Source organism: Indicator indicator, chromosome 23, assembly GCF_027791375.1.
Source record: "Indicator indicator isolate 239-I01 chromosome 23, UM_Iind_1.1, whole genome shotgun sequence".
Lineage (NCBI taxonomy): Eukaryota > Metazoa > Chordata > Aves > Piciformes > Indicatoridae > Indicator > Indicator indicator.
In genome coordinates this window covers 1,956,108-1,982,744 of record NC_072032.1, presented here as the reverse complement: position 1 = coordinate 1,982,744, position 26,637 = coordinate 1,956,108, and the positions used below count along the sequence as shown (strand labels likewise).

At 48.2% G+C, this 26,637-nt stretch overlaps 1 protein-coding gene across 1 annotated transcript in view; it reads right to left on the bottom strand.

The window, feature by feature from the left end:
* Positions 1–2,208: 2,208 nt before the first annotated feature.
* Positions 2,209–26,637, bottom strand: part of LOC128974721 (acrosin-like) — a 75,969-nt gene continuing 51,540 nt past the window's right edge. Inside the window, exon 6 of the mRNA XM_054391417.1 lies at positions 2,209–2,221. Within this exon, the coding sequence (XP_054247392.1) occupies positions 2,209–2,221 (13 nt within the window). The remainder of the gene's footprint in view (positions 2,222–26,637) is intronic.

Here is a 26,637-nt window from a genome sequence, read left to right as displayed (position 1 = left end):
CGCTCCGGGGGCTGTATCGGTCCAGGACGGGCGGTGCACACGGGTTACCACGGTTCCTTCGCTCGGTGATTGGTTCCCGTGCTCGGCGATCGGTTCCCGTGCTCGGCGATCAGTTCCCGAGCTCGGCAATGCACTCGGACAGGCCAGTTCGAGTCCCGGGTAATAGCGGATCCCTCGGCAGCGCAGGACACGAGGCAAACACGGGCACGCACACGGGAACCGGCACAGGTACAGACACGGAGCACGAAGCACTTGTTTACCACAAGAAAGAGTGATCTGCCATTGGAGTGTGCTGCCCAGGGAGGTGGTGGAGTCACCATCCCTGGAGGTGTTCAAAAAAAGATTGGATGTGGCACTTGGAGCCATGGTTTAGTCAGTCATGAGGTGCTGGGTGATAGGTTGGACTTGATGATCTCTGAGGTCTTTTCCAACCTGGTTGATTCTGTGATTCTATGATTCTGTGATCTCCCTTGGTCCTTGACCAGAGGGGATCCTTCTGCTGTTTATTAGTTGTTAATACCTGTAAATATTTTATATTTGTGCATATTCATTGCATTCCATTGTAGATTGTAGCTTTGCTTGTAAATGCAGCTTTCATTTCATAGAATCAACCAGGTTGGAAGAGACCTCCAAGATCATTCACTGCATTTGCTTCCAACTGAGCTGGTCTGACATATTTAATGTTGGGGGTGGGAATTTCCAACCCTCCACAAGAGGCTACATGCAGAACACTTTTCCCTCTGTCTACTTATGCAGATAGTTTAAGGAAAGGGAATACTTCATGAGGAGCAGATTCCATGCTTCCATTTGTGTCAACCTTGCCATCCTGGCTCCATTGAGGGAGGTTTATTTCTCACTTTGGCTATTTGCAGCAGGCCTGTATTTCAACCTAGATAAACTAATCCCCTACAAAGACAATATCTAGAGGTAGCAAAATTTTCTGCTGACTCTTGCCCCAGATGTTCAGCTTCCAGCTGCTTATGGTTGCTGAATAGGTTTTGATTCATAAACAGGCAGCATTGACAGTAATCCCTCACAAACCCATTGCCTCATATCAGACATTTGCATCACATAAATCCTATTCTCCTAGGAAAACACATTATGTTTTCCTCTTTATGTACTGAGAAACACTGCATACAATAAATAATATCATTCCCTCAGAAATAAATTTGATACAAAAAGAATGTGGGCTGGGCAAGGAGTGGCTTTTGACAGCAGCCTTGAGGAAATGGACTTGGGAGTGTCAGTTGGTGACAAACTCCCCAGGAGCCAGCAATGGTCCCTGGCAGCCCAGCAGGCAGCTGTGTGCTGAGCTGCATCCAGAGCAGGGAGAGCAGCAGCACAGGGAGGGGATTCTGCCCCTCTGCTCTGCTCTGCTCAGACCCCACTTGCAGCACTACCTCCAGTTCTAGGGCCCCCAAAAAAGAAAAAGGACATTAAACTTTTGGAGTGGGTCTATAGAGGGGTCACAAAGATGATCAGGGGCTAGAGAACCTCTCCTATAGCAAGAGCTGAGAGAGCTGGGGATGTTCAGCTCGGAAAAGACAAGACTCCAGGGAGACCTTAGAGCAGCCTTCCAGTACCTGAAAGATGGGGAGGGACTTCTGACAAGGGGTTGTAGTGATAGGATGAGAAGGAACAGATTTAAGTTTCAGAAGGGGAGATTTAGACTGGAGATTAGGAGGAAATTCTCACAAGGTTGGTGAGACACTGGAACAGGTCCCCCAGGAAGCCTATTGTTGCCCCTTCCCTGGAGGTGTTCAAGGTCAGGTTGGATGAGGGCTTGATCAGCCTGGGCTAGGGGAAGGTGTCCCTACCCATGGCAGGGGGGTTGGAACTGGGTGATCTTTAGGATCCTTTCCAACTCAAGCCACTCTATGATTCCATGATTGTTTGTAGCCAGAGCCTGCTCCCAGCAGTGTGTGCAAACACATCTCACCTGCACATCACTGGGGATCTGGACAGAGCACCTAGAAGCATGGCACAAAATCACAGCAACTTGTCCCCTTTCTGAATTGATAGATTTCAGGGTTTTTTTCCCAATGATCAGCATTGTCCTTCCAAGAAGTTTGCTGATTCTCAGTAGGAGCTTAACACACAATTTATTAAGCCACTTCTGTAAATTCTGCTGGCTGCTCAGTGGAAACCTTAAGCCTTCTGTGTAAATCAAGACACTCAGCTTCTAAATCACAGAGACTCATCTGGAGCCTAGCCCAGGCACCTACAGAAAGAGAAACTGCACAGTGAGTCAAAGATTAGAATAGGGAAAAGAGACATCACTGATCAAATCACCTGATCAAATCTAGAGATGACAATGGATTGAGAGCAGAGCCTATGAGGAGAGGCTAATGGAGCTGGGATTGTTTAGCCTGATGAAGAGGAGGCTGAGGAGAGACCTTGTTGCTCTCTAGAGCTACCTGATAGGAGGGTTTGTGAGGCTGATGTTGGCTTCTGCTCCCAAGTAACTAACAGGACAAGAGGTAATGATCTCATGGTGAGCCTAGACTAGATATTGGGAAGAATTTCTTTGCTGCAAGAGTGGTCAGGCTTTGGAACAGACTGTCCAGGGAGGTGCTGGAGTCACCATCCCTAGAGGTGTTCAAGAAGTGTGTGGCCATGGCACTCTGGGACGTGCTTTAATGGCCATGGTGGTGTTGGGTTGCTGGTTGGATCCAATGATCTTAGAGGTCTTTCCCAGCTGACACAATTCTATGATTCTATCTAATGGCCCATAGCTCCTGATGGCCAGCTGTAACAGGTTTGTTTTGCCAGACACTTATTCAATGCATTAAGTTATATTTTGGATTATAAACAACCTGGAATCAAACAGATGGAATAGTACAGATGGGAAATGGAATGTATCTTTCTCCATCCCTTTCAAGCAGTGGCATCAAAACAATTTGGGATGAGAAAACCCTCATCTTCATTTTCAATATTTGGGTCCTGCAGTAATATTGGACAGAGCTATCTGCAGCTTCCTTTGGTGAGGCCATTGCTGCTCCTGTGCAGATGACATATGCTCTGCTGTTGGCTCCAGTCAGTCAGTAGACCACAGAGACTCTTAAAGCTTAGCCATTGCTGCTGCTGCCTTGAGGAAGTGTCTTCAGTGAAGTTGAAATGGATTAGAGCCATGTTACACAGCACAGCTTATTTTATAAGGCAGGAGTTTAAAGCCACAGATGTTAACCAGCCATTATTTGGTGTTGAACTGATTACAAGCTTGATTAAAAACTGCACAGTGCTTACTGAGTAGAGCAGCATTACAGCACCCATGGAACATGGATTGCAGAAATGACACAATGATCTGCAGAACCCCTGCACATTTGTGTGCTTGGCAGTCTGAGCCCAAGCTGCTCTGCTGAGGGCTTGACTGACTTTGCTTTTCACAAATACTTAGGACCTTCTCAGAGGCTATGAAATGCTTTCCCTGCTGGCTTGGTTGGTGGAACTCTGTCCCCCTCTTCAGTGGAATGGGATGCACAGTTTACCACTCTGCTTTCACTCTGAAATGGGTCAAGAACTGGCTGGAGGGCTGGAACCAGAGAGTGGTGGTGAATGGTGCCACATCCAGTTGGCAGCCAGGCACTAGTGGTGTCCCCCAGGGATCAGTGCTGGGCCCCATCCTGTTCAATATCTTTATTGAGGATCTGGAGGAGGGGACTGAGTCCATCATCAGTGAGTTTGCAGATGACACCAAGTTAGAAGCAGGAGCTGATCTGTTGGAGGGTAGGAGGGTCCTGCAGAGGGACCTGGACAGGCTGGATGGGTGGGCAGAGGCCAATGGGATGAGATTGAACAAGGCTAAGGGCAGGGTTCTGCACTTTGGCCACAACAACCCCAAGCAGTGCTACAGGCTGGGGACAGAGTGGCTGGAGAGCAGCCAGGCAGAGAGGGACCTGGGGGTGCTGGGTGACAGCAACTGATCAGGAGCCAGCAGTGTGCCCAGGTGGCCAAGAAGGCCAATGGCATCCTGGCCTGCACCAGCAATAGTGTGGCCAGCAGGACAAGGGAGGTTATTCTGCTCTGTGCTCAGCACTGGTCAGGCCACACCTTGAGTGCTGTGTCCAGTTCTGGGTTCCTCAGTTTAAGGGAGATGTTGAGGTACTGGAAGGTGTCCAGAGAAGGGCAATAAAGGGGAGGGGTCTAGAGCACAGCCCTGTCCTCACAGGGCAACAAGGCTGGGGAGAGGTCTTGAGCAGAAGCCCTATGAGGAGAGGCTGAGGGAGCTGGGGGTGTTTAGCCTGGAGAAGAGGAGGCTCAGGGCAGACCTCATTGCTGTCTACAACTACCTGAAGGGAGGTTGTAGCCAGGTGGGGGTTGGGCTCTTCTCCCAGGCAAGCAGCAGCAGGAGAACAAGAGGACACAGTCTCAAGCTGCACCAGGGGAGGTCTAGGCTGGGTGTTAGGAGGAAGTTCTTCAGAGAGAGATTTCCCATTGGAATGTGCTGCCCAGGGAGGTGGTGGAGTCACCATCACTGGAGATGTTCAAGAGAAGCCTGGATGTGGCACTTAGTGCCATGGTCTGGTTGATTGGATAGGGCTGGGTGATAGGTTGGACTGGAGGATCTTGGAGGTCTCTTCCAACCTGGTTAATTCTGTGATTCTATGATTCTATACCACGAGTAACCACTTGCAAAATGTGTCCTACTTCTATTTTGAAGCAGGAGTGAGTGGTTGTTGTGGGTTAAGGAATAGCTGTCCAGCCATAGAGAGGTCCTCCTGGGGGACTGGACGGTCCATCTGTCCCATAGGGAGCTGTGGTTGTTGAAATTACCTCCCCAGCTAATTTGGAGAAACTACCCCCACCAAAAAAAAAAAAAATTACACTCCCCCCTAATTTAGAGAAACTGCCCCCCAAAAAATAAAATTTCTCAGACTAGCTCAGTTTGGGATGGAAGCCACTGAAGCTCTATTTACAAGCAAACTACAATCTAGAAATATGAAATTCAATGAACAGGTACAAAACATACAATTTGTGAACAACATAGATAGAGTTACAACTTATAAAACAACACAGAAGCTCAGATCCAGGGGGACTGTTTACCTCCTTCCCCACTCGCTCCCTCCTTCCCATTACCTCACACAGTAGCCAAAACAGAGATCTCCTGGCAAGGTCACAGGGCAGAGAGAGAGAGAGAGAGAGAGAGAGAGAGAGAGAGAAGTTGCAAGCAGAAGCAACTGAATGAAACAGAAAAGTGTTTATGCCTCTTCTCTATATCCCCATTAGCAATCCAATGAATTCTACAGACCTTAACATCATTTTCCTTTTACATCCAATGGTAATTTATTTTCCTTTCAGTCTTTGCAGGCAGGGAGTAAGTTAAAGTTCCCCCTTCGAACTGGAACAGGGGTGGCCCTGGAAAATGTGTTATTCCATCCCATAATATTGCATCTTTTTCACAGTCTCACAGTCTCACAGTATATCAGAAGTTGGAAGGGACCTCAAGAGATCATCAGGTCCAACCCCCCTGCCAGAGCAGGGTCACTTAGGGTAGTCTGCACAGGAATGCATCCAGGTGGGGTTGGAAAATCTCCAGAGAAGGAGACTCCACAACCCCCCTGGGCAGCCTGCTCCAGGGCTCTGTCACCCTCACTGCAAATAAGTTTCTCCTCATGTTGAGGTGAAATCTTCTATGTTCTAGTTTGAACCTGTTGTTCCTTGGCTTATCACTGTGAACCACCCAAAAGAGCCTGGCCCCCTCCCCTTGATACCCACCCCTCAGATATTGATAGACATTGATCCTGTCTGATGCTTTCCTGCAAGGGTGTGATACAATTATAAAGGGTAACCAGATGACAAAAACCAATGGGAGATCTCAACAGGGCCATTAGGTGAAGAGCATGCATAATAGCTAAAACCAGAATGGATTAATTTTCCCTGGGAGAGCTATACCACTGGGGATTGCTGACTGACACTGGCAGAGGTGGAGTGGTCAAGTGTTGGCTTTGCTATCTTTTATATTTTAAAGTGCAGCCTTAGTCATGAAAGAGTAATTGCTTTGTGCACCACTGTCAAGAACAACACATTTCTTCAAAAAGCCAATGAGAAGGCTGCTACAGATGTTATGAATTGCACCTCTGATCTCATCTAGGCCTGGATGGAAAGGCCATTGATATTACTGTCAACTTCGTCCCTTCCTTGATGGAGTAAGGCTCACAACTCCAGGACAAATTCATTCATTTTCTCTGTTATCTCTGCCTGTCCTGTCATCACCTCTTCCTGAGTCCAAGGGGAAAGGTTTTTTTCCACTGGCAAGTGAGAGCATGTTATTTGCACTCATCTCTGGTTGTCACAGCTGCTGCTCAAGGATCTTCCTCCAGCATCTGTGAATCCTCATGCTTGTCCTTAGCATCCATTATTCCACTCAGAGCCACCCTTGAGTCATTCCATAACCTGCATTACTTCTGTGCTGCTGTTTCCTCACGAACATTTTCTATTACTGCCATCACTTCTGGGTCTCTCCTTGGCATTGAAGACAAGCAGGTACCTTTGTCCAGAGTCTCCTGGCAGCACTTCCTGAAGCTTGGTGTCACTTCTGAGTTTTCTGCCTCCACAAGCTGGCTGGGCAGTCAAAGATTTCTATACTGCTTTCCATCAGATGTGCTGAGTTTGTCTCCAACATGAGATGAAGTGAATCAGACATATGGCCCTGTGCCCTCTGCAAGATATCTGCCAACTTGGAATTTTTACTGAAGAAACATGTGAGTTCTCTAACTGGGTCCTGTGGGGAAGATCTGTAGCCTTCAATACAGAAAGGATCTGGACCTGATGGAGAGGGTCCAGAGGAGGCCATGACAATGATCAGGGGGTTGGAGCACCTCTGCTATGAGGACAGGCTGAGGGAGCTGGGGGTGTTCAGCCTGGAAAAGAGAAGGCTCCAGGGAGACCTAATAACAACCTTCCAGTACCTGAAGGGGGCTACAGGAAGGATGGAGAGAGACTGTTTGCAAAGGGCTGCAGGGACAGGACCAGGGACAATGGCTTCAAACTAGAGCAGAGCAGATTGAGATTGGATGTGAGGAACAAGTTCTGCATCAGGAGGGTGGTGGAAGACTGGAACAGGTTGTCCAGAGAAGTGGTTTTGGTTCTTTCCCTGGAGATATTCAAGATGAGGCTGGACAGGGCTCTGGGCAACCTGATCTAGTGGAGGATGTCCCTGCTGACTGCAGAGAGGTTGGACTGGATGAGCTTTGAAGGTCCCTTCCAACCCAGACCATTCTATGTTAAGAAATTGTGTCTGGTTGGATCATTCTGGTTGGCCGTTTTGGCTGGTGAGCTGATCAGGATCGACACCGGGTCCGCTGTGCCTGCTTTGGGTTCTCTCTCTTTTCGTTTCTTTTCGGGGTTTGCGGGGCGGAAGGACCCTGGCAGAGAGCGACAACCAGCGGTCGTCCTCTCACTGCCTGCTCGGGATTGTGACGTCAGCCGCGGGAATGTTTAAAACCCGGCGGGGCTGAGCGCCCGACGCCATTTTGGCTGGTGAGCTGTAGGCTTCTTGCCTGCTTGCACGTGCCAGGTCAGCTGACAGGGTACAGGGGGAAAAAAAAACAAAAACAAAACAAAAAACCCTCAATAAAATCTCTGATCTTAAGATCTCTTGTCTGCAGGTACCTACCATGGTAGCAACTCGGACAAAGGGTGTTAAACATGCAGTAGGTTCCCAGACTGATTTTCTCTGCAAGCATGCTGGTGTTCAGGCTTCTGGCTGCAGTGAGTGTTCAAGCCTGGCACTTGGTGTGGAGGGTGAAGGAGACACCTGTGTCAGGTGTGACCAGGTGAATTGTCTCTTAAATTTGGTAGCTGAGCTGAAGGATGAAGTGGCTGAGCTGAAAGCGGAGGTAGCAAGGCTCAGGACCATACGAGAATGTGAAAGGGAGTTGGATATGTGGGAACAGGCTTTGAAACCCTCTCCAGTTGAGGGGAGCAGTGGAGAATGGATACAGGTCCCTGTCAGGGGAAGCAAAGGGAATGCACCCCGACCCTCTTCCCCTCCCCTGCTGCCCTTGAGCAATAACTATGAGACTCTGCAGGCTGAGGGCAATGTGGATGAGAGTATTGTAGAGGAACCGATCAAGGAGATACCAAAGACGAAGCAGCCCCCCCAAACCTTAAGGACAGTGCTACAAAGAAAAAGAGAAAGGCTATAGTTATTGGAGACTCTCTCTTGAGGGGAACAGAGGGACCCATATGTCGTCCCGACCCATCCCATAGGGAGGTGTGCTGCCTACCTGGGGCCCGGGTGAGGGACATCACCCAAAGGTTACCTAAACTAATCCAGCCCTCTGACTATTACCCATTGCTGGTAATTCAGGCTGGAAGTGAAGAAATTGAAAAGAGCAGCACCAGGAAGATTAAAAAGGAAATTAAGGCCCTTGGGAAATCGATTGACAGGGCAGGAGCTCAAGTGGTGTTCTGCTCAGTTCCCTCAGCAGCACTGGTGTACACTGAGAGGAACAGGAAAACCCACACCATCAACAGCTGGCTTAGGAGATGGTGCCAGCAGCGGAATTTTGGCTTCTTTGATCACGGGGCAACTCTTACTGCACCCGACCTGCTGGACCAAGATGGGTTGAATTTATCTAGAAAGGGTAAGAGGGTGCTGGCACTGGGGTTGGCAGGACTCATTGGGAGGGCTTTAAACTAGGTCTGAAGGTGTGGAAACCAATCTCCCTGGAGAGGAGGGAGGACCACACAAACTGGTGAAATCAGCAGCCCAGCTGAAGTGCATGTACACCAATGCACGCAGTATGGGCAACAAACAAGATGAACTGGAACTCTTGGTTCACCAGGAGAACTATGATGTAGTTGCCATTACAGAAACATGGTGGGATGATTCTCACAATAGGAGTACTGCACTGTGGGGTTATAAGCTCTTTAGGAGAGACAGGCAAGGGAGAAGAGGAGGAGGGGTGGCCCTGTATATTAGGGAATCTTTTGATGCCTCAGAACTTGAGGTTGCAGATGAAAGGATTGAATGCTTATGGGTTAAAATCAGAGGGAGGCCACACAAAACTGACATCCTGGTTGGAGTCTGTTATAGACCACCCAACCAGGATGAGGAGGCCGATGAGATATTCTATAAGCAGCTGGAAGCTGACCTTGTCTTTGTGGGGGACTTTAACCTACCAGACATCTGCTGGGAACTTAATTCAGCAGAGAGGAGACAGTCCAGAAGGTTCCTAGAGTGCATGGATGACAACTTCCTGATGCAGCTCTTAGGTGAACCTACCAGGGGCAAGGCTCTGCTTGATCTGCTGTTCTCAAATAGAGAAGGGCTGGTGGGAGATGTGATGGTTGGAGGCTGTCTAGGGTGCAGTGACCATGAGATAGTGGAGTTTTCAATATGCAGGGAGATAGGGAGGAGCAGTAACAGAACCCTCACTTTGGACTTTTGGAGGGCAAACTTCAGGTTGTTCAGGCAACTTATTCGGAAAGTTCCCTGGGTAACAGCCCTTAAGAAGAAAGGGGTCCAGGATGGTTGGACCTACTTCAAACAGGAGCTCCTAAAGGCACAGGAACTGGCAGTTCCCACATGCCGTAAGACGAGCCGGCGGGGAAGACGACCGGCCTGGATGAGCAAGGAGCTCCTGAAGGATTTAAGGGAAAAAAAGAGGGTTTATCGCCTTTGGAAAGGGGGGGAGGCAACTAGTGATATGTTTAAGGATGTTGCTAGATCATGTAGAAGAAAAATTAGAGAGGCAAAAGCACAGTTAGAAATTAAACTGGCCACTTCCGTGAAGGACAACAAAAAGCATTTTTATAAATACATTAATGCTAAAAAGAGGGGCAAGAGGAGCCTCCACTCTTTATTGGACGTGGAGGGTAACATTGTAACTAAGGATGAGGAGAAGGCTGAGATTCTAAATACCTTCTTTGCCTCCATTTTCAACAGTAAGGCAGGAGGACTTCAGGATAACTGGCCTCCTGAGCTGGTTGATGGGGTCAAGGAGCAGTGTTGTACTCCTGAAATCCATGTGGAATTAGTTCGAGACTTGTTGAGTCACTTGGATATTCACAAGTCCATGGGACCTGATGGGATTCATCCTAGGGTGCTGAAAGAGCTGGCAGATGAGCTGGCCAAGCCTCTCTCCATCATTTTCCACCAGTCCTGGCTCACTGGAGAGGTCCCAGAAGACTGGAAACTGGCCAATGTGACACCCATCCACAAGAAGGGATGGACAGAAGAACCTGGGAACTACAGGCCTGTCAGCCTGACCTCAGTGCCAGGGAAAATCATGGAGCAGATTGTCTTGGGGGCAATCACTGCACACCTGAAGGATAGCCAAGGAATCAGGCCCAGCCAACATGGATTTAGGAAGGGCAGGTCCTGCCTCACCAACCTGATCTCCTTCCATGATCAGGTGACCAGCCTGGTGGATGTGGGGCAGGCTGTGGATGTAGTCTACCTGGACTTCAGCAAGGCCTTTGACACTGTCCCCCACAGCAAACTCTTGGCCAAACTGGCAACTTGTGGCTTGGACAGCAGCACTCTGCACTGGGTTAGGAACTGGCTGGAGGGCCGAGCCCAGAGAGTGGTGGTGAATGGTGCCACATCCAGTTGGCAGCCTGTCACTAGTGGTGTCCCCCAGGGATCAGTGCTGGGCCCCATCCTGTTCAATATCTTTATTGATGATCTGGATGAGGGGATTGAGTCCATCATCAGTAAATTTGCAGATGACACCAAGCTGGGAGCAGGTGTTGATCTGTTAGAAGGCAGAAGGGCTCTGCAGAGGGACCTTGACAGGCTGGACAGATGGGCAGAGTCCAACATGATGGCATTCAATAAATCCAAGTGCCAGGTGCTGCACTTTGGCCACAACAACCCCATGCAGAGCTACAGGCTGGGGTCAGAGTGGCTGGAGAGCAGCCAGGTGGAAAGGGACCTGGGGGTACTGGTTGACAGCAGCTGAACATGAGCCAGCAGTGTGCCCAGGTGGCCAAGAGAGCCAATGGCATCCTGGCCTGCATCAGGCATAGTGTGGCCAGCAGGAGCAGGGAGGTCATTGTACCCCTGTACCCAGCACTGGTTAGGCCACACCTTGAGTACTGTGTCCAGTTCTGGGCCCCTCAGTTTAGGAAAGATGTTGAATTGCTGGAGCATGTCCAGAGAAGGGCAACGAGGCTGGGGAGAGGCCTTGAGCACAAGCCCTGTGAGGAGAGGCTGAGGGAGCTGGGACTGTTTAGCCTGGAGAAGAGGAGGCTCAGGGGAGACCTCATTGCTGTCTACAACTACCTGAAGGGAGGTTGTAGCCAGGAGGGGTTTGGTCTCTTCTCCCAGGCAACCAGAAGCAGAACAAGAGGACACAGTCTCAAGCTGCGCCAGGGGAGGTTTAGGCTGGAGGTGAGGAGAAAGTTCTTCACAGAGAGAGTGGTTGGCCATTGGAATGGGCTGCCCAGGGAGGTGGTGGAGTCACCATCCCTGGAGGTGTTCAAGAGGGGATTGGACATGGCACTTGGTGCCATGGTTTAGATAGTCATGAGGTTTAGGGTGACAGGTTGGGCTCGATGATCCTTGAGGTCTCTTCCAACCTTCTTGATTCTATTCTATTCTATTCTATTCTATTCTATTCTATTCTATTCTATTCTATTCTATTCTATTCTATTCTATTCTATTCTATTCCAAAAAGACAACTCCACTTTTCAGCTACTAAAATTCCTAATTAGTCTGGATAGCAGCTGAATCACCATGCCCTGTACAATGGATGAACAGTCATCTGCTCTTTCACCTATTCTTTTTTCTTTTCTCACAGGTGGAAGGCATAGTTACAATTTGTCATCAGCTCTTCATTTGATTTGTGTTCTATTCTGTTTGCCATTTGGTAAAAGGCATCTTACTAGAAACAAAGCCTCAAGATGGATGTGCTACTAAAAGCACAGTAAACCTTCTACACAATGAGAAGATGACCCCCAAATACCTTTAGACACTTTATACTGGGGAATTGGATTGATGTGGACCTCTCCCAGATAAATGAAACCTCTGCTATCAGGGCTGGAAGGTGCTCTACAGGAGATATAAGCAGGTGTAAGAGTATTTATTAAGTATATTGGGTTGACAGATGGAACATAAGAAATGAGGCACAGCACAGGAGTGATCTAAAGGACATTTTGTGTTTCACTCCACTCTTTAGTCATCATTCTGCAGCTTTTCCTTTTTTTTTTTTTTTTGGGTGGAGAAAGACTTGACAGCCAGATAAGTTAAATGGGGAGAGCACTATCAGGAGTTTTCTTGACTCTCAGATTGTTTGACAGGTCCCAGCTGAACCCTTCATCCTTCTGTTAAGTTTCTTGGTAGCCTGGCCCTCCATAATTGTGATGATCCTTTTTGTCCCTTCCAACCCTGACTGATTCTATAATCTGGACTACTCTGTCCAGTTCTGGGCTCCCCAGGTTAAATGGAGCAGGGAAAATCCAATGAGAGCTACGAGGATGATGAAGGGGCTGAAACATCTGTGTGATAAGGAAAGGCTGAGAGAAGCATAGCCATCAGGTCAAGAGAGGTGATGCTCTCCCTCTACTCCGCTCTGGTGAGACCTCACCTGAAGTACTGTGTCCAGTTCTGGAGCCTCTGTTACAAGAAGGATTTGGAGGTGCTGGAAGGTGTCCAGAGAAGGGCCACCAGGATGAGCAGAGGGCTGGAGCTCCTCTCCTATGAGGACAGACTGAGAGAGTTGGCACTGTTAAGACTGAAGAAGAGAAGGCTCTGAGGAGACCTTCTTGTGGCCTTCCAGTATCTGAAGGGGGCTACAAGAAAGCTGGGGAGGGACTTTTGAGGGTGTCAGGGAGTGATAGGACTGGGGGGAATGGAAAACAAAATTAGAAATGAGGAGATTCAGATTGGAAGATAGGAAGAAATTCTTCCCCATGAGGGTGGTGAGACACTGGCAGACGTTGCCCAGGGAGGTGGTGGAAGCCTCACCCCTGGAGGATTTTGCAGCTGGCTGGATGTGGCTGTGAGCAACCTGCTGTAGTGTGAGGTGTCCCTGCCCATGGCAGGGGGTTGGAACTGGATGATCCTTGAGGTTCCTTACAACTCTGACAACTCTATGATTCTGTGGCTCTATGACCTGGGGCTGGTTAGCCTGGAGAAGAGATGGCTGAGAGGAGATCTTATTAATCTTTATAAATATCTGAAGGGCAGGTGCCAAGAGAAAGGGGCCAAGGTCTTTTCAGTGGCGTCCTATGATAGGACAAGGAGCAATGGATACAAACTGGAACTCAGGAATTTCCACCTCAACATCAGGAGAAGCTTCTTTCCTGTGAGGGTGACAGAGCCCTGGAGCAGGCTGCCCAGGGGGGTTGTGGAGTCTTGTGGCAGTTCAGGCTGGGTGCCTCCTGTCACTGCCACACAAGTCACACCTGCAGTGTCCCCAGAGCCCAACCCCATCAGGTGCACACAGCAATCAGTGTATTTCTACCCAGAAATCCTGTGCCCTATCAATCCATCTGCAGAGTCCTTCCCTGCCTCTTCCTTCCCTTTCTGCTCCCATGGGAGATGCTCTCTGTCAGGTAACATTGGGGCAGTATCTCAAGGCCTAATGCCAGGAGAAGGGGGGGGCAGGCTTGGACCTGGCCAGCCTGAGACCAGCCTAGCAGTAGGGGGGGAAGAAAGAGCCCTGGGGGTTTGGGTAGACCCTCAGGTGGGGGGAAGGGAGGAGCTGGGAGGCCTTTGGGTGTTGTGTAAGGGACTCTGTATGCTTTGGGATATCTTTGCCACTATGCCTGTAGCTCTTTGCAGTTTCACCAATTGCTTTTCCATTGAAACTTTCCATCACTCTTCAATCCATTTGTGAGAGTCATTCTTCTGTCCCTCCTGGGGCAAGAGAGGATCTGTCTGACCTCAAACCAGCACAAGTTTCCTCCTCTGGAGTCTTTCAAAACCCACCTGGATGTATTCCTGTGTAACCTGCCCTTGGTGATTCTGCTGGGTTGGACTAAATGATCCCTAGACATCCCTCCCCATCCCTACCATTCCATTATTTAAGCAAACACTGTAGCCAAGTGTCTGAGCTTAAATGCAGTGCCTGGCCAAATGAAGCTTGCAGATGGGTGGAGGTCTAAGAGGAGGCTGTGAGGGCTTTTAGAACCTGTTGGTGTACACCAAGGACTCTGGTAGCACCTTCAAAGACAATAGTGTTACAGATTTCATCCTTCAGGAAAGACTGATGGAAGGTGTCCAGTGAAAGGCCACGAGGATGATGAGAGGGCTGGAGCTCCTCTGCTGTGGAGGCAGATTGAGAGAGTTGGGGTTGTTCAGTCTGCAGAAGGCTGAGAGGGATCTGATCAATGTCTATCAATATCTGAGGGGTGGGTGTCAAGTGTGGGGGGCCAGGCTCTTTTGGGTGGTGCACAATAAGAAGCCAAGGACCAAAGGATACAAACTTGAACACAGAAGGTTTCACCACAACATGAGGAGAAACTTCTTTGGTGTGAGGATGACAGAGCCCTGGAACAGGCTGCCCAGAGAGGTTGTGGAGTCTCCTTCTCTGGAGACTTTCAAAATCCTCCCAGATTCATTCCTGTGTGGTCTGCCCTGGGTGATCCTGCTCTGGCAGTGGGGCTGGACTGGATGACCTCTGGAGATCTTTTCCAACCTCTAACACTCTGTGATTCTGTGATTAATAACCCATGTCCCACAGTGCCATGGGCAGATGTTTTTTTTCTGAACTGTGAGTAGTTTGGGTTGAAGTCATGAGGCTTAAGAGGAAAGTTTCACAACAGCTGCTCTGTGAATGACTGTGACAAGGGATGCACAGAAACAGATCTCTGGCTGTGAGCAACAGTTGAATTCCAAGTGTTTGTTGTGCTTTCTAAAAGATTTAAAAGGATGCACCAGTGTATTGCAGCTCTTGCTTTTGTTCCTTGCATCTGCTTGCCTAAAGTGCTGTTCCTTTCAGCAAGAGAGCCTGGTGAATATTCCTAAATGCCAGGATTCCATTGCTTTGCACTTGGGTATCTTGCTTTGGTAGTTGCTCAACACAGATGTTGCTTCAGTGACTCTGTGTGTATTGGTGTTAACATTTCTGAAACCTCCAGATTTGCATGAAAAATAGCAAGAAATCTTAGCAGAATGGGGTCTGGCTCACAAACCTCAAGTGTAGTTCTGACTGACAGGCATAATGGGGTACTAGAATGGATCTGCTTTAAAAGCCTTGGTACTTTCTGGGACAGTTTTGACTTCAACACAAACATGACTCAAAAATGCTGCATAAAAAAATAGGTTACATTAATGTAGCTGAGATTTACATAAGCTCTTCTTATTTCTAATGCTGTTTAACAGGAAGGAGGCTCAGGAGCCTTGGTCCAATGCCTCATCTGTCCTAAATAGCTGCTTCTGCTTCCAGATATCACAGAAGAGATGTGGGGGGAAATGGTTGCAGACAAGTGGATGCATTCCTGTGTGGACTCCCCTAAGTGATCCTGCTCTGGCAGGGGGTTGGACCTGATGATCTCTGGAGGTCCCTTCCAACCTCTGATATACTGTGAGGCTGTGATATTGTGCTAGTGGAAAGCTGGTGACCTCTGTCTTGTTTTCATCTTTGAGGAGGCATGTGCTGCTTGTAGAAACTTAGACTTGCAGTTGAAACAGCTCAGTGAAGACCTGTATCTCAATGACACTTTCCAAAGGCACAGGAGGTGTCAGATCTGAAAACACCAGGATCTGGACTGGGAGAGTAATCCACAGGAATAACAGAATCACTGAATGGTAGAGGCTGCAACAGACTTCCAGAGATCATTGAGTCCAACCCCCCTGCCAGAACAGGATCACCTAGGGTGTGTCACACAAGAGTGCATCCAAGGTGGGTTTGGAAAGTCTCCAGAGAAGGAGACTCCACAGCCTCTCTGGGCAGCCTGCTCCAGGGCAGCATCACAGTACAGAACTTTTATCTTGTTTTGAGGTAGAACTTCCTGGGTTCCAACTTATATCCATTGTCCCTTGTCCTGTCAGTGGACACCATTGGAAAGAGCCTGCCCCCTTCTTGACACTCACCCTTCAGGTGTTTATAAAGATTAATAAGATCCCCCGTCAGCTTTCTCTGGATTAAACAGCCCCAGGGCTCTCAGCCTTTCCTCATCACACAGATACTCAAGTCATATAATTATCCTTGTGGCTCTCCATTGGACTCTCTCCAGCAGGTCTCTGTCTCTCTTGAACTGGGGAGCCCAAAACTGGACACAGTATTGCAGGTGTGGTCTCAGCAGGACAGTGTAGAAGGGCAGCAGAACCTCCCTAGCCCTGCTGGCCACACTTTTCTTGCTGCACCCCAGGATCCCATTGGCCCTCTTGGCCACAAGGGCTCATTTGCTGTCCCACGGGTAATTTATTGTCCACCAGGACTCTAAGGTCCTTCTCTGTGGAGCTGCTTTCCAGTAAGTGGAAAGGTGGCTTGAGCTCTGTGATGCTGGATGGACACAGAGCTGTCTCCAGCAGCACTATTTTCTTGGGCTCTGTATTTAAATCAGGTTTAGTTGTATAAAGGTCCCAAGTGAAGCTGCATCTTTCTCCTCTAAAGAGTATCCATAGGTTGTGAGGATTTAGTTGCCATGAATGTCTGCTAAGGGCTTCTCTTTACTGTTTGGGGTACAGTCCTCAAAGGTTTTCAGGCCAGGACCTGAGGGGTTTGAAGAGAAATTGGATGCTCTATTGCTTAGCCAGGAACTAAGCTATGAACTCAGCTATGTGGTTTTATTTTTTTGTTTGTTTTAAAGGACTCATTGATCTAGGAGGTCCTTGCTGCTTCTTTTTGCCCCTCCTATTGCCCTGTTTCTGTCAAATCAACCAATTCCTTTTCTTAAACACAGAATTAAATAAATTTATTCTTTTGAATAGATTCCTAGGGGCAATTTCTCATCCATTGCAATAGTGTAAATCCATATTAGCAGCAGGATAAACCTCAGGCTTACATGACTGGAATCTCATTAAAAGCAAGAAGCTTTGCATTGGTACTGGAATGAGGAGGGGATTTCCAGGAGGCCTCCACACATGTCTGTGTTCACTGAGTGTGGCATGAAAAAGTCTGGCAGAATCAAACTTTCATTCTTTTTGGAGTATCCATGGGAGATTTTTACAGCTGTTTATCCTGCTCACAGTTACTTTATGCACATCATAGAATTGTTTTGGTTGGAAAAGCTCTCTAAGATCATTGAGTCCCACCACCAACCTAACACCACCACAGCCATTAAACCATAGAATCATAGAATGATAGAACAGCTTAGAGATCACCTCATCCAACCTCCCTGCCATGGGCAGGGACACCTCTCAACTAGCTCAGGTTACTCAAGGCCCCATCCAGCCTGGCCTTGAACATCTCCAGAGAGGGGGCATCCACAGCCTCTGGACAATTGATTCCAGAGTCTCACTGCCCTTGCAGTGAAGAATGTCTTCCTAAGATCCAATCTAAACCTATTCTCCTTCATTTTAAATCCATTTACCCTTGTCCTATCAGTGGACACTCTTGTAAAAAGTCCCTCTGCAGCCTTCTTGTAGGTTCTTTGCAGGTATTGGAAGGCAGCTCTAAGGTTTCTCCATGTTCCAAAGTACCATGTCCACACATTTCTTAAACAGCTCCATGGATGGTGACTCCAGCAGCTCCCTGGGCAGCCTATCACTCAGAATCAAAGAATCACAGAATGTGAGAGGTTGGAAGGGACCTCCAAAGCTCATCCATTCCAACCCCCCTGCCAGAACAGGGTCACCTAGAGCAGATCACAGAGGAACACATCCAGGTGGGTTTTGAATCTCTCCAGAGAGGGAGACTCCACAGCCCCCCTGGGCAGCCTGTTCCAGTGTTCCACCACCCAAGCACCTATTACAGTGCTCCTTAAATGGCTGTGACTGTGAGCCATGGTGGTACTGTGACCATGTTCCTTCTGCTGGTGAGAATGCTTCCCAGTGGGGAACCATCTGGAGGAAGGCTGAGACTGAGAAAGCAGCTGGCTACACTGGGAAGAGCTCTGTGGAGTGCAGAGGTGGGGACACCAACAGTTGGAGATATAACCTAGAGCACATCAGGGATCAGAAAGTGCTGAGGAGGCTGGAATTTACACACAGCCAGACAATGTAAGAGAAAATATTTTTTTTCCTAGGGATCAGAGGTGGATGAGAAGCTCAAAGTGAGCCAGCAGTGTGCACTTGCAGCCTGCAAATCCAATCACATTCTGGGCTGCAGCAAGAGAAGCATAGCCAGCAGGGCCAGGGAGGGGATTCTCCCCCTCTGCTCTGCTCTGGTGAGACCCCACCTGGAGTACTGCATCCAGTTCTGGAGCCTCTGTTACAAGAAAGATCTGGAGGTGCTGGAAGGTGTCCAGAGAAGGGCCATGAGGATGAGCAGGGCAGCTCCTCTCCTGTGAGGACAGGCTGAGAGAGTTGGGGCTGTTCAGTCTGGAGAGGAGAAGGCTCCCAGGAGACCTTCTTGTGGCCTTCCAGGATCTGAAGGGGGCTACAAGAAAGCTGGGGGGGGGGGGGGGGGGGGGACATTTTGGGGTGTCAGGGAGTAATAGGACTAGGGGGAATGGAGCAAAAATAGAAGTGGGGAGATTCAGATTGGATGTTAGGAAGAAATTCTCCCCCAGGAGGGTGGTGAGACCTTGGAACAGGTTGCCCAGGGAGGTGGTAGAAGCCTCATCCCTGGAGGTTTTTGCAGCCAGGCTGGATGTGGCTGTGAGCAACCTGCTGTAGTGTGAGGTGTCCCTGCCCATGGCAGGGGGTTGGAGCTGGATGATCCTTGAGGTGCCTTCCAACCCTGACAATTCTATAATTCTATGATTCTACTGAAATTCAGGATTCCACTGAAAATAGTCTGGACTGAGACCAAGCCTAAAGGAGAAATATTTGCACCTGCAAAGACAGACTCTGCAGCTGGAATTAATGGGGTTTACATCTGTTCTGGTTCTGCTTGGCTTTCTTCCCCTTCAGAAAGTTTTACACTTGGTTTTGGTTTCTGTTTTGTTGTTTTTTGGGGGTTTGTTGTTTGTGTGGTTTTGGTTTGGTTTGGTTTTGGTGGTGTTTTGTTTTGGTTGGTTGGTTGGTTGGGGGCTGGGGTTTTTTTGTTTTGGGTTGGGTTTGGTTTTGGTTTTCCCATTCTGCATGTGGTGCTATTTATGGTTTTTTGTTTTGTTTTGTTTTGTTTTTTTTTTTTAATAAGAAAGGTTCCAGTCAGACTTCATTCAAGGTCCTGGCAGCCCTAGGATCCAAAAGAATCTAATAATGCAGTTGGAAGGGATCTACAAAGATAATCTAGTCCAACTGCCTGACCACTTCAGAGATGATCAAGGTTTAAAGCATAGTGTTAAGGGCATTGTCCAAATGTCTCTTCAGCATTGACAAGCCTGGGGCACCGACCACCTCCCTAGGAAGTGTGTTCCAGTGTGTGGCCACCCTTATGGTGAAGAATCACATCCTTATTTCCCATCAAAACCTCTCCTGGCACAGCTTTGAACCATTCCTACAGCGTCTTGTGACTGGATCCCAGGGGGAAAAGCTCAGCACATCCCTTTCCATTTCACAGAATCATAGGAAGCCAGGTTGGAAGGGACCCCAAGGATCATCTGCCCCAACCTTTCTAGGTGGTAGTGTAGCTGAAATGAGCTGGCCCAGCACCTTGTCAAGATGAGGTTTAAAACTGCTCCATGTAGGGGACTCCACTGCTTCCCTTGGGAACTGATTCCAGTGTCTGGCTGTGCTCATGGGGAAACATTGCCTTCTGGAGTCCCCCTTCAAGAAACAGAGCAGGGAGCTCACCCCTCAGCTTGCTTTTCTCCAAACTAGACAAGCCTAAAGTGCTGAGACACATCTCAGAGGGCATGCCTTCCAGCCCTCTCACCAGCTTTGTTGCCCTCCTCTGGACACATTCAAGGACCTTCACCCCTTTCCTAAATTGTGGGGTCCAGAACTGCACACAGCAGTCAGGATGAGGCCACATCAACACTGAATGCAGTGGCACAACCACAGAACACATTAGCAAGTTGAGAGGTAATGACCTCTTTTGAGCTGCTGTGTTTGATGAACACTAAGATGGATTTTGTCCTCTTGCCTGCCCAGGCTCAATTCTGGCTCATACTGAGCTGCTGTAGAAGCATTTCTGCAGGGCTGCTCTCCAGCCACTTCTCTCACAATTTAGACTGTTTCCAGTGCTCCCCTCTGACAGCACATATTCCATTTTCCCCTTAGAGGTTCACTATCACTGATGGGTATCTCTATTTTACACTGCAGCTGTGCAGGGTGAACTGACTCAGATCTCAGGTATCTACCACTGCATTCCATCACCTCCATTCAATTACTGTTCTTCCCAGGGACAAAGCCACCACTCCAGAGGCAGCACCTTTGTTTTATTTCCTTTCACTGATACAGCATTATCTGGGACAACAGATTACCTCTCAACTTGCTAATGGGTTCTGCCCTAAGGTTATGAATGTTCTGGAATCCCACTGAACACTAGAGGTAAAACGACTCTAAAAGAATCATAGAATGGTTTAGATTGGAAGGCAACCTAAAGATCATCCAATTCCAACCCCCTGCCATGGGCAGGGACAACTTGCACTAGCCCAGGTTGCTCAAGGCCTTGTCCAGCATGACCTTGAACACCTCCAGGGAAGGGGCATCCACAGCCTCCCTGGGCACCTTGTTCCAGTGTCTCCCCACCCTCCCTGGAAAGAATATCTTCATAACCTCCAGTCTGAATCTCTACTCTTCCAGCTCCAATCCATTGCCCCTCATCCTATCACTACAACTCCTTGTCAAAACTCCCTTTCTAGCTTTCTTGTAAGCCCCTTTCAGGTAATGGTCAATATCACATCAGGTACTGAGGTCTACCACAAGCAGTGTATTTGCTGATTTTACCTTCCTTTTTTTTCTTTTTCTTATTCTATTTCCTTAGCAGACTCTATGCAGTTTGTTTCTCAGCATCTCAGCTTAGAATCACAGAATTGTCAGGGTTGGAAGGGACCTCAAGGATCATCCAGTTCCAACCCCCTGCCATGGGCAGGGACACCTCACACTACAGCAGGTTGCTCACAGCCACATCCAGCCTGGCTGCAAAAACCTCCAGGGATGAGGCTTCCACCACCTCCCTGGGCAATCTGTGCCTGTGTCTCATCACCCTCACGGGGAAGAATTTCTTCCTAACATCCAATCCAAATCTCCTCATTTCTAATTTTTTCCATTCCCCCCAGTCCTATCACTCCCTGACACCTTAATAAGTCCCTCCCCAGCTTTCTTGTATCCCCCTCCAGATACTGGAAGGCCACAATAAGGTCACCTCACAGCCTTCTTTCCTCCATGCTGAACAACCCCAACTCTCTCAGTCTGTCCTCATAGCAGAGGTGCTCCAGCCCTCTGAAGCTCATGGACCATGCTGCAGTATAGTCTTTGACTCCCACAGCTGAGAATATATTTCATTAGCTACATGCACACTGGGAATGGCTTCTCATCACCAGGCAGTTTCTGAGGTACATATGTGTACTTTATATATATTCATGTAAATGTAAATTCCTCTCTTCCCCCTCACCCTTCAGCTGACATGTTGAGGGTCAGGGTTGAGCCACCACTAAATGAGTGCCAGAGGCTCTCTATGAACTCCTCTGCCTTCCCAAAAGGAAGAGAAAGGGAATAAGGGAGACAGACTGATGGGGTGGGAAAGATACTGAACCAGGTTTTATGAAAATAGTAACAGTAAAATGAAATAGATGGAAATCAATACCAAACCCAAGCCCTGATGACAATTGGTCACTGTCACCACTGATGCTGTGGCAGAAGTCCCAGACTGGACTCAGCAACAGATGGGCACCAGGTTCACAAGCTGGATTCTGGACCTGGATTCAGGAATTCATGGATCAGGATGGAACAAAGAACAGGCAGAGTCCTCCTTGGCCACCAGCAATTGAAGAAGAGGATTGACCTTGGTGATTGACCTCATCTTCATACCAAATAAAACATCCATGGGATGCAATCCCTTTTTGGCCTGTTTAGGGTCACCTGAACTGTCTGCTCCTCCCCACAGCTGCAGCCTTTTATTCTGCACCCCCAGTGCAGTGCAGAAGATGTGGCAGTGCCCTTGGTCTGCAGCCCAGCCCTTGGCAGGACCTCTCCCCATCAGCTTCTCACTGCTAGCAGCAGCCCCTGGCTGTGCAGCCCTGCCCTGAGCTGCAGAAAGTGCAGCACTGAGCAGAGGCTGAGCTGAGAAGTCACAGCACTGAGCAGAATCCTTAGCCAGGAGTATCACCACCTGCATCTTACTACTGTGCCCTGACCACAAGTCTTCCTTCTGTGCTTTCCTCTTGTATACTGTAAGCCAACCCTAAAGTTCTGTCTCCCAGTGATTAGCAACTCTAATTCTAATTCAGACGTTCTGTCAGGGTTAGTTAACACTTGCAGAAGCCTAGGGCTCATTATTGATATATTGTCCTAAAAGGAATAAAAATCATATCCCTCTTTATTTCCAAGCTTGGTATTTGTCTGTGCCCACCTGAAACATCATTGAGCCATCAGAATAGAATCCCAGGACCTCAGAATTGCTTTGGCTGGAAAAGACTTTTAAGAACAGTGGGCAATGTGTGGAAGCTGAGACATAGAAAGTTCCATGGAAATGTGAGGAAAAATGTTTTCCCTGTCAGAGTGACAGAACACTGGAACAGGCTGCCCAGGGGGGTTGTGGAGTCTCCTCCTGTAGAGATATTGAAGACCTGCCTGGATGCGTTCCTGTGTGATCTGCTCTAGGTGACCCTGCCCTGGCAGGGGGTTGGACTGGATGAGCTTTCAAGGTGCCTTCCAGCCCCTAGCATTCTGTGATGCTGTGATCATTGAGACCAACCACCATTGAGACCAAACAACCCATGTCCCTCAGCACCACATCTCTGCCTCTCTGAAACATCTCCAGGGATGGGGACTCAACCACCTCCCTGGGCAGCCTATGACAATCTTTGAGAACCTTTTCAGTCAAGAATTTTCTTCTAATGTTGAACCTAAATCTCCCCTGGTACAACTTGAGGCCCTTTCTTCTTGTGCTTATAATTGTTGCAAGGAGGAAGAGAATGACCCCACCTTGCTCCAACCTCCTGGGAGTTGCAGAGAGTGAGGAGATCTTACATACTTCCCAGATTAAGGCATTTCTGCCAGATCCTTAAGGTTTTATTTGAATACCTGTGCTCAATCCAAACAAAAGTGGCAGAATTAATGTTATTCTTGTTAAACACAATGCAGACAGACTCACAGTAAAACCTAACAACTCCCTGCCTCTTCTAGATGAAGGAAGGAAAAAAAATATCTGTGTGGGTGATGATTAAATGAAAGATGTGCTTTTGGGTGCACAACAGTATAATGTTATGCTGGTTATTAAAGTGAACTGCTGTTTTCACCTCGTTTTTATGACAGAATTGAAGAGAAAAAGCACTTGAAAAGTGCTTATAGGATCTTGCAGAATAAAAGAGTGCAGCATGGTGCTCTGCAAGTGGCAATTTGCAGAAATAAGTGCTGAGTTCATGGATGTACAGGGAGAGGGATTTATTGCAGCTGATTTTAGACATCCAGAATGAGATGTCTGCAAGGAAGCCAGTAACTTCTGTAGGCAGTGGAGAGAAATAGACACGGTATGGAAATAGGTTCAGGATTTTGTTCTCTTCAGAGTGTTCATCTCTGTTCAAAGAGTTTGCCTTCTGTGCAGGCAGGCACAGCAAGAGGGGCTGTGTTTTGGGGTCAGCAAGCCTTTTGCAGTCTGGGAAACTAATAGAATCACAGAATCATCACAGAATCATCACAGAATTGTCACAGAATCACAGAATGTTAGTGACTGGAAGGGACCTCGAAAGCTCATCCAGTCCAACTCCCCTCCCAGAGCAGGGTCACCTACAGCAGACCATACAGGAACACAGCCAGACTTGAATATCTCCAGAGAAGGAGACTCCACAACCCCCCATGGCAGCCTGTTCCAGGGTTCTCTCACCCTCACAGGGAAAATTTTTTTCCCTCGTGGAACTTCCTATGCCTCAGCTTCCACCACTGCCCCTTGTGCTGGCATTGGGCATCACCCAGCAGAGCCTGGCTCCAGCCTCTGGGCACTCCCCCTGCACATCTTTATCCCCAGCAATGAGCTCACCTCTCAGGCTCCTCCTCTCCAAGCTCCAGAGCCCTCAGCTCCCTCAGGCTCTGCTCATCAGGAAGATGTTCCACTGCCTTCATTTTTTTTGTGGCTCTGTGCTGGACTCTTTCGAGCAGTTCCCTGAGGTCCTTCTTGACCTGAGGGGCCCAGAACTTCACACAATATTCCAGATGCAGCCTCAGCAGGGCAGAGTAGTAGGGGAGGAGAACCTCTTTTGACCTACTAATCACAGCCCTTCTAATCCACCCAAGGCTGCCCTTGACCTTCTTGGCCACCAGAGCACATTGCTGGCTCATGGTCAACCTTCCATCCACTAGGACCCCCAGGTCCTTTTCCCCTTCACTGCTCTCCAACAGGCCATATATGAATACACCCTGAATTGCATCAGATGTAAAGCCTGGGATGAAGCCTATGTTGTGGACAGAAATCCTGCACTAGAAGCAGCATGGGATAGATAGAAGAAGATTTGCAGCTCAGGAGAAAACAAAGTCTAAAGACTCAGGCAATGTAAAAGTTGCAGGAAGGGAAATTCTAGTTGGCCATAAATGGAAAAAAGAAAAGAAAATAGTAAATGTTGTGATGATGGTTCAGGAATAAATTACCCCAAGAAGTTGTGGAATTCCTATCCTTGAAAATTTTCATCATTTGACCAGGTAAGGCCCTGAGTTGCTGTTTGACTGCTTAGGTGTTTCCACCTATTTTTCCTGCCCTTTATTGTTCTTGTCTAGTAATCTTGATTTTTAAAAAAGTGATTATAATTCAGTGGTGATGGCTTGGCCCTTAAAATCAGATGGTGCTAAAAGTTTAGGGAATGACACTTCCTGCTGGAGATGAGCACCAGCTGTAGAGCTTGGACATGGATTCCAAGGCATAAAGATCTTCAAATCTGTGGCTTTAGTTTTCTTGTCTATCATCACTCTATATTTAGAGATGTATTTTAGAGATGCCTCTCTAAAGCATGTTTTCTCTTTTGTAAATTGCATTCCTATTTCTGTCCCCCTACACCCCCCTCATTCTGCACAATTAACTGTATTTTAGTCTAGCTGTGTGATGTGTTCTGCTCTGAGCAGGGACCATCATTTATTACAGTCATTTTCTGCAGTCTCTGTAAATTAGATAATTATTCTCACCAAGCTTTCCAAAAGGGAAGAGTCAAGTTGGTTTTTGCTCAGCAATGCATGCATTCTGATTAATTCAGCACTGTCCAAATAATTATCTCTCTTTAGAGCTCTGAGGCAGTGGAACAATAGCTAAAAGCAGCAGTGAACTTCTTTTCCCAGAAAAGCTTTACATGAAGGCTCAGCCTAAATTCTTATGTTGGTCTCCCAAGCTAAGCAGGTTCTGGGTGCAATGTAAAAGAGACACATTGGAACCCAGGCTCCTGCCTGAAAAACTTCACAGTGCTGTGCCTGGCACTAGTAGAATCAGGGAATCATAGAACTGTTTCATTTGGAAAAGACCTTGAAGATCATCAGGTCCAACCATTCTCTAACTCAACCAAGTCTGGTGCCAAACCACATCCCTCAGCACCACATCTCTGCCTCTTTCCAACACCTCCAGGGATGGGGATTCAACCACCTCCCAGGGCAGCCTGTGCCAGTGGTTGAGAACCCTTTCAGTCAAGAGATTTCTTCCTAATGTCCAACCTAAACCTAAACCTAAACCTCCCCTGGTGCAACTTGAGGCCATGAGTGTTAGAACTTGGTGGACAGTCTAGAAGGTGGAGTATTGTGGAGAGGTTGAATGCACTGAAGACTTTGGAGCAATGCTTGGCTGTGTTGCATAGTCAGTCTGCTTCATGTACAGAAGCTTACTTCACACCTGCATTGGACAAGCTGTGAGGACCCTTGATCCTACCATTACAATAACCTCTTCTGGTCCTAGGCTTAAAAAATAAACCAAACATGAGAAGACTACAAAACTTGACAACCTTTGATCTTTCTAAACAATTATTTTTCCCTCTCAGAGTAAAGCACAGAATGACAGAAAGGATCTGGAGGTGCTGCAGCGTGTCCAGAGAAGGGCCACGAGGATGAGCAGAGGGCTGGAGCTTCTCTTCTGTGAGGACAGTTGGGGCTGTTCAGTCTGGAGAAGAGAAGGCTCCAAGGAGACCTCATTATGGCCTTCCAGTATCTGAAGGGGACTACAAGGAAGCTGGGGAGGGACTTTTTGGGGTGTCAGGGAGTGATAGGACTGGGGGTAATGGAGCAAAAGTAGAAGTGGGGAGATTTGATTGGTTGTTAGGAAGAAATTCTCCCCCATGAGGGTGGTGAGACACTGGCACAGGTTGCCCAGGGAGGTGGTGGAAGCCTCTTCCCTGGAGGTTTTTGCAGCCAGGCTGGATGTGGCTGTAAGCAACCTGATCTAGTGTGAGGTGTCCCTGCCCATGGCAGGGGGGTTGGAACTGGCTGAGCCTTGAGGTCCCTTCCAACCCTGACAATTCTATGATTCTATGACAGAGTGGTTTGGGTTTGAAGGGACCTTAAAGATCATTCAGTTCCCTCCCCTGCCATGGGCAGGGACACCTTTCACTAAACCAGGTTGCCAA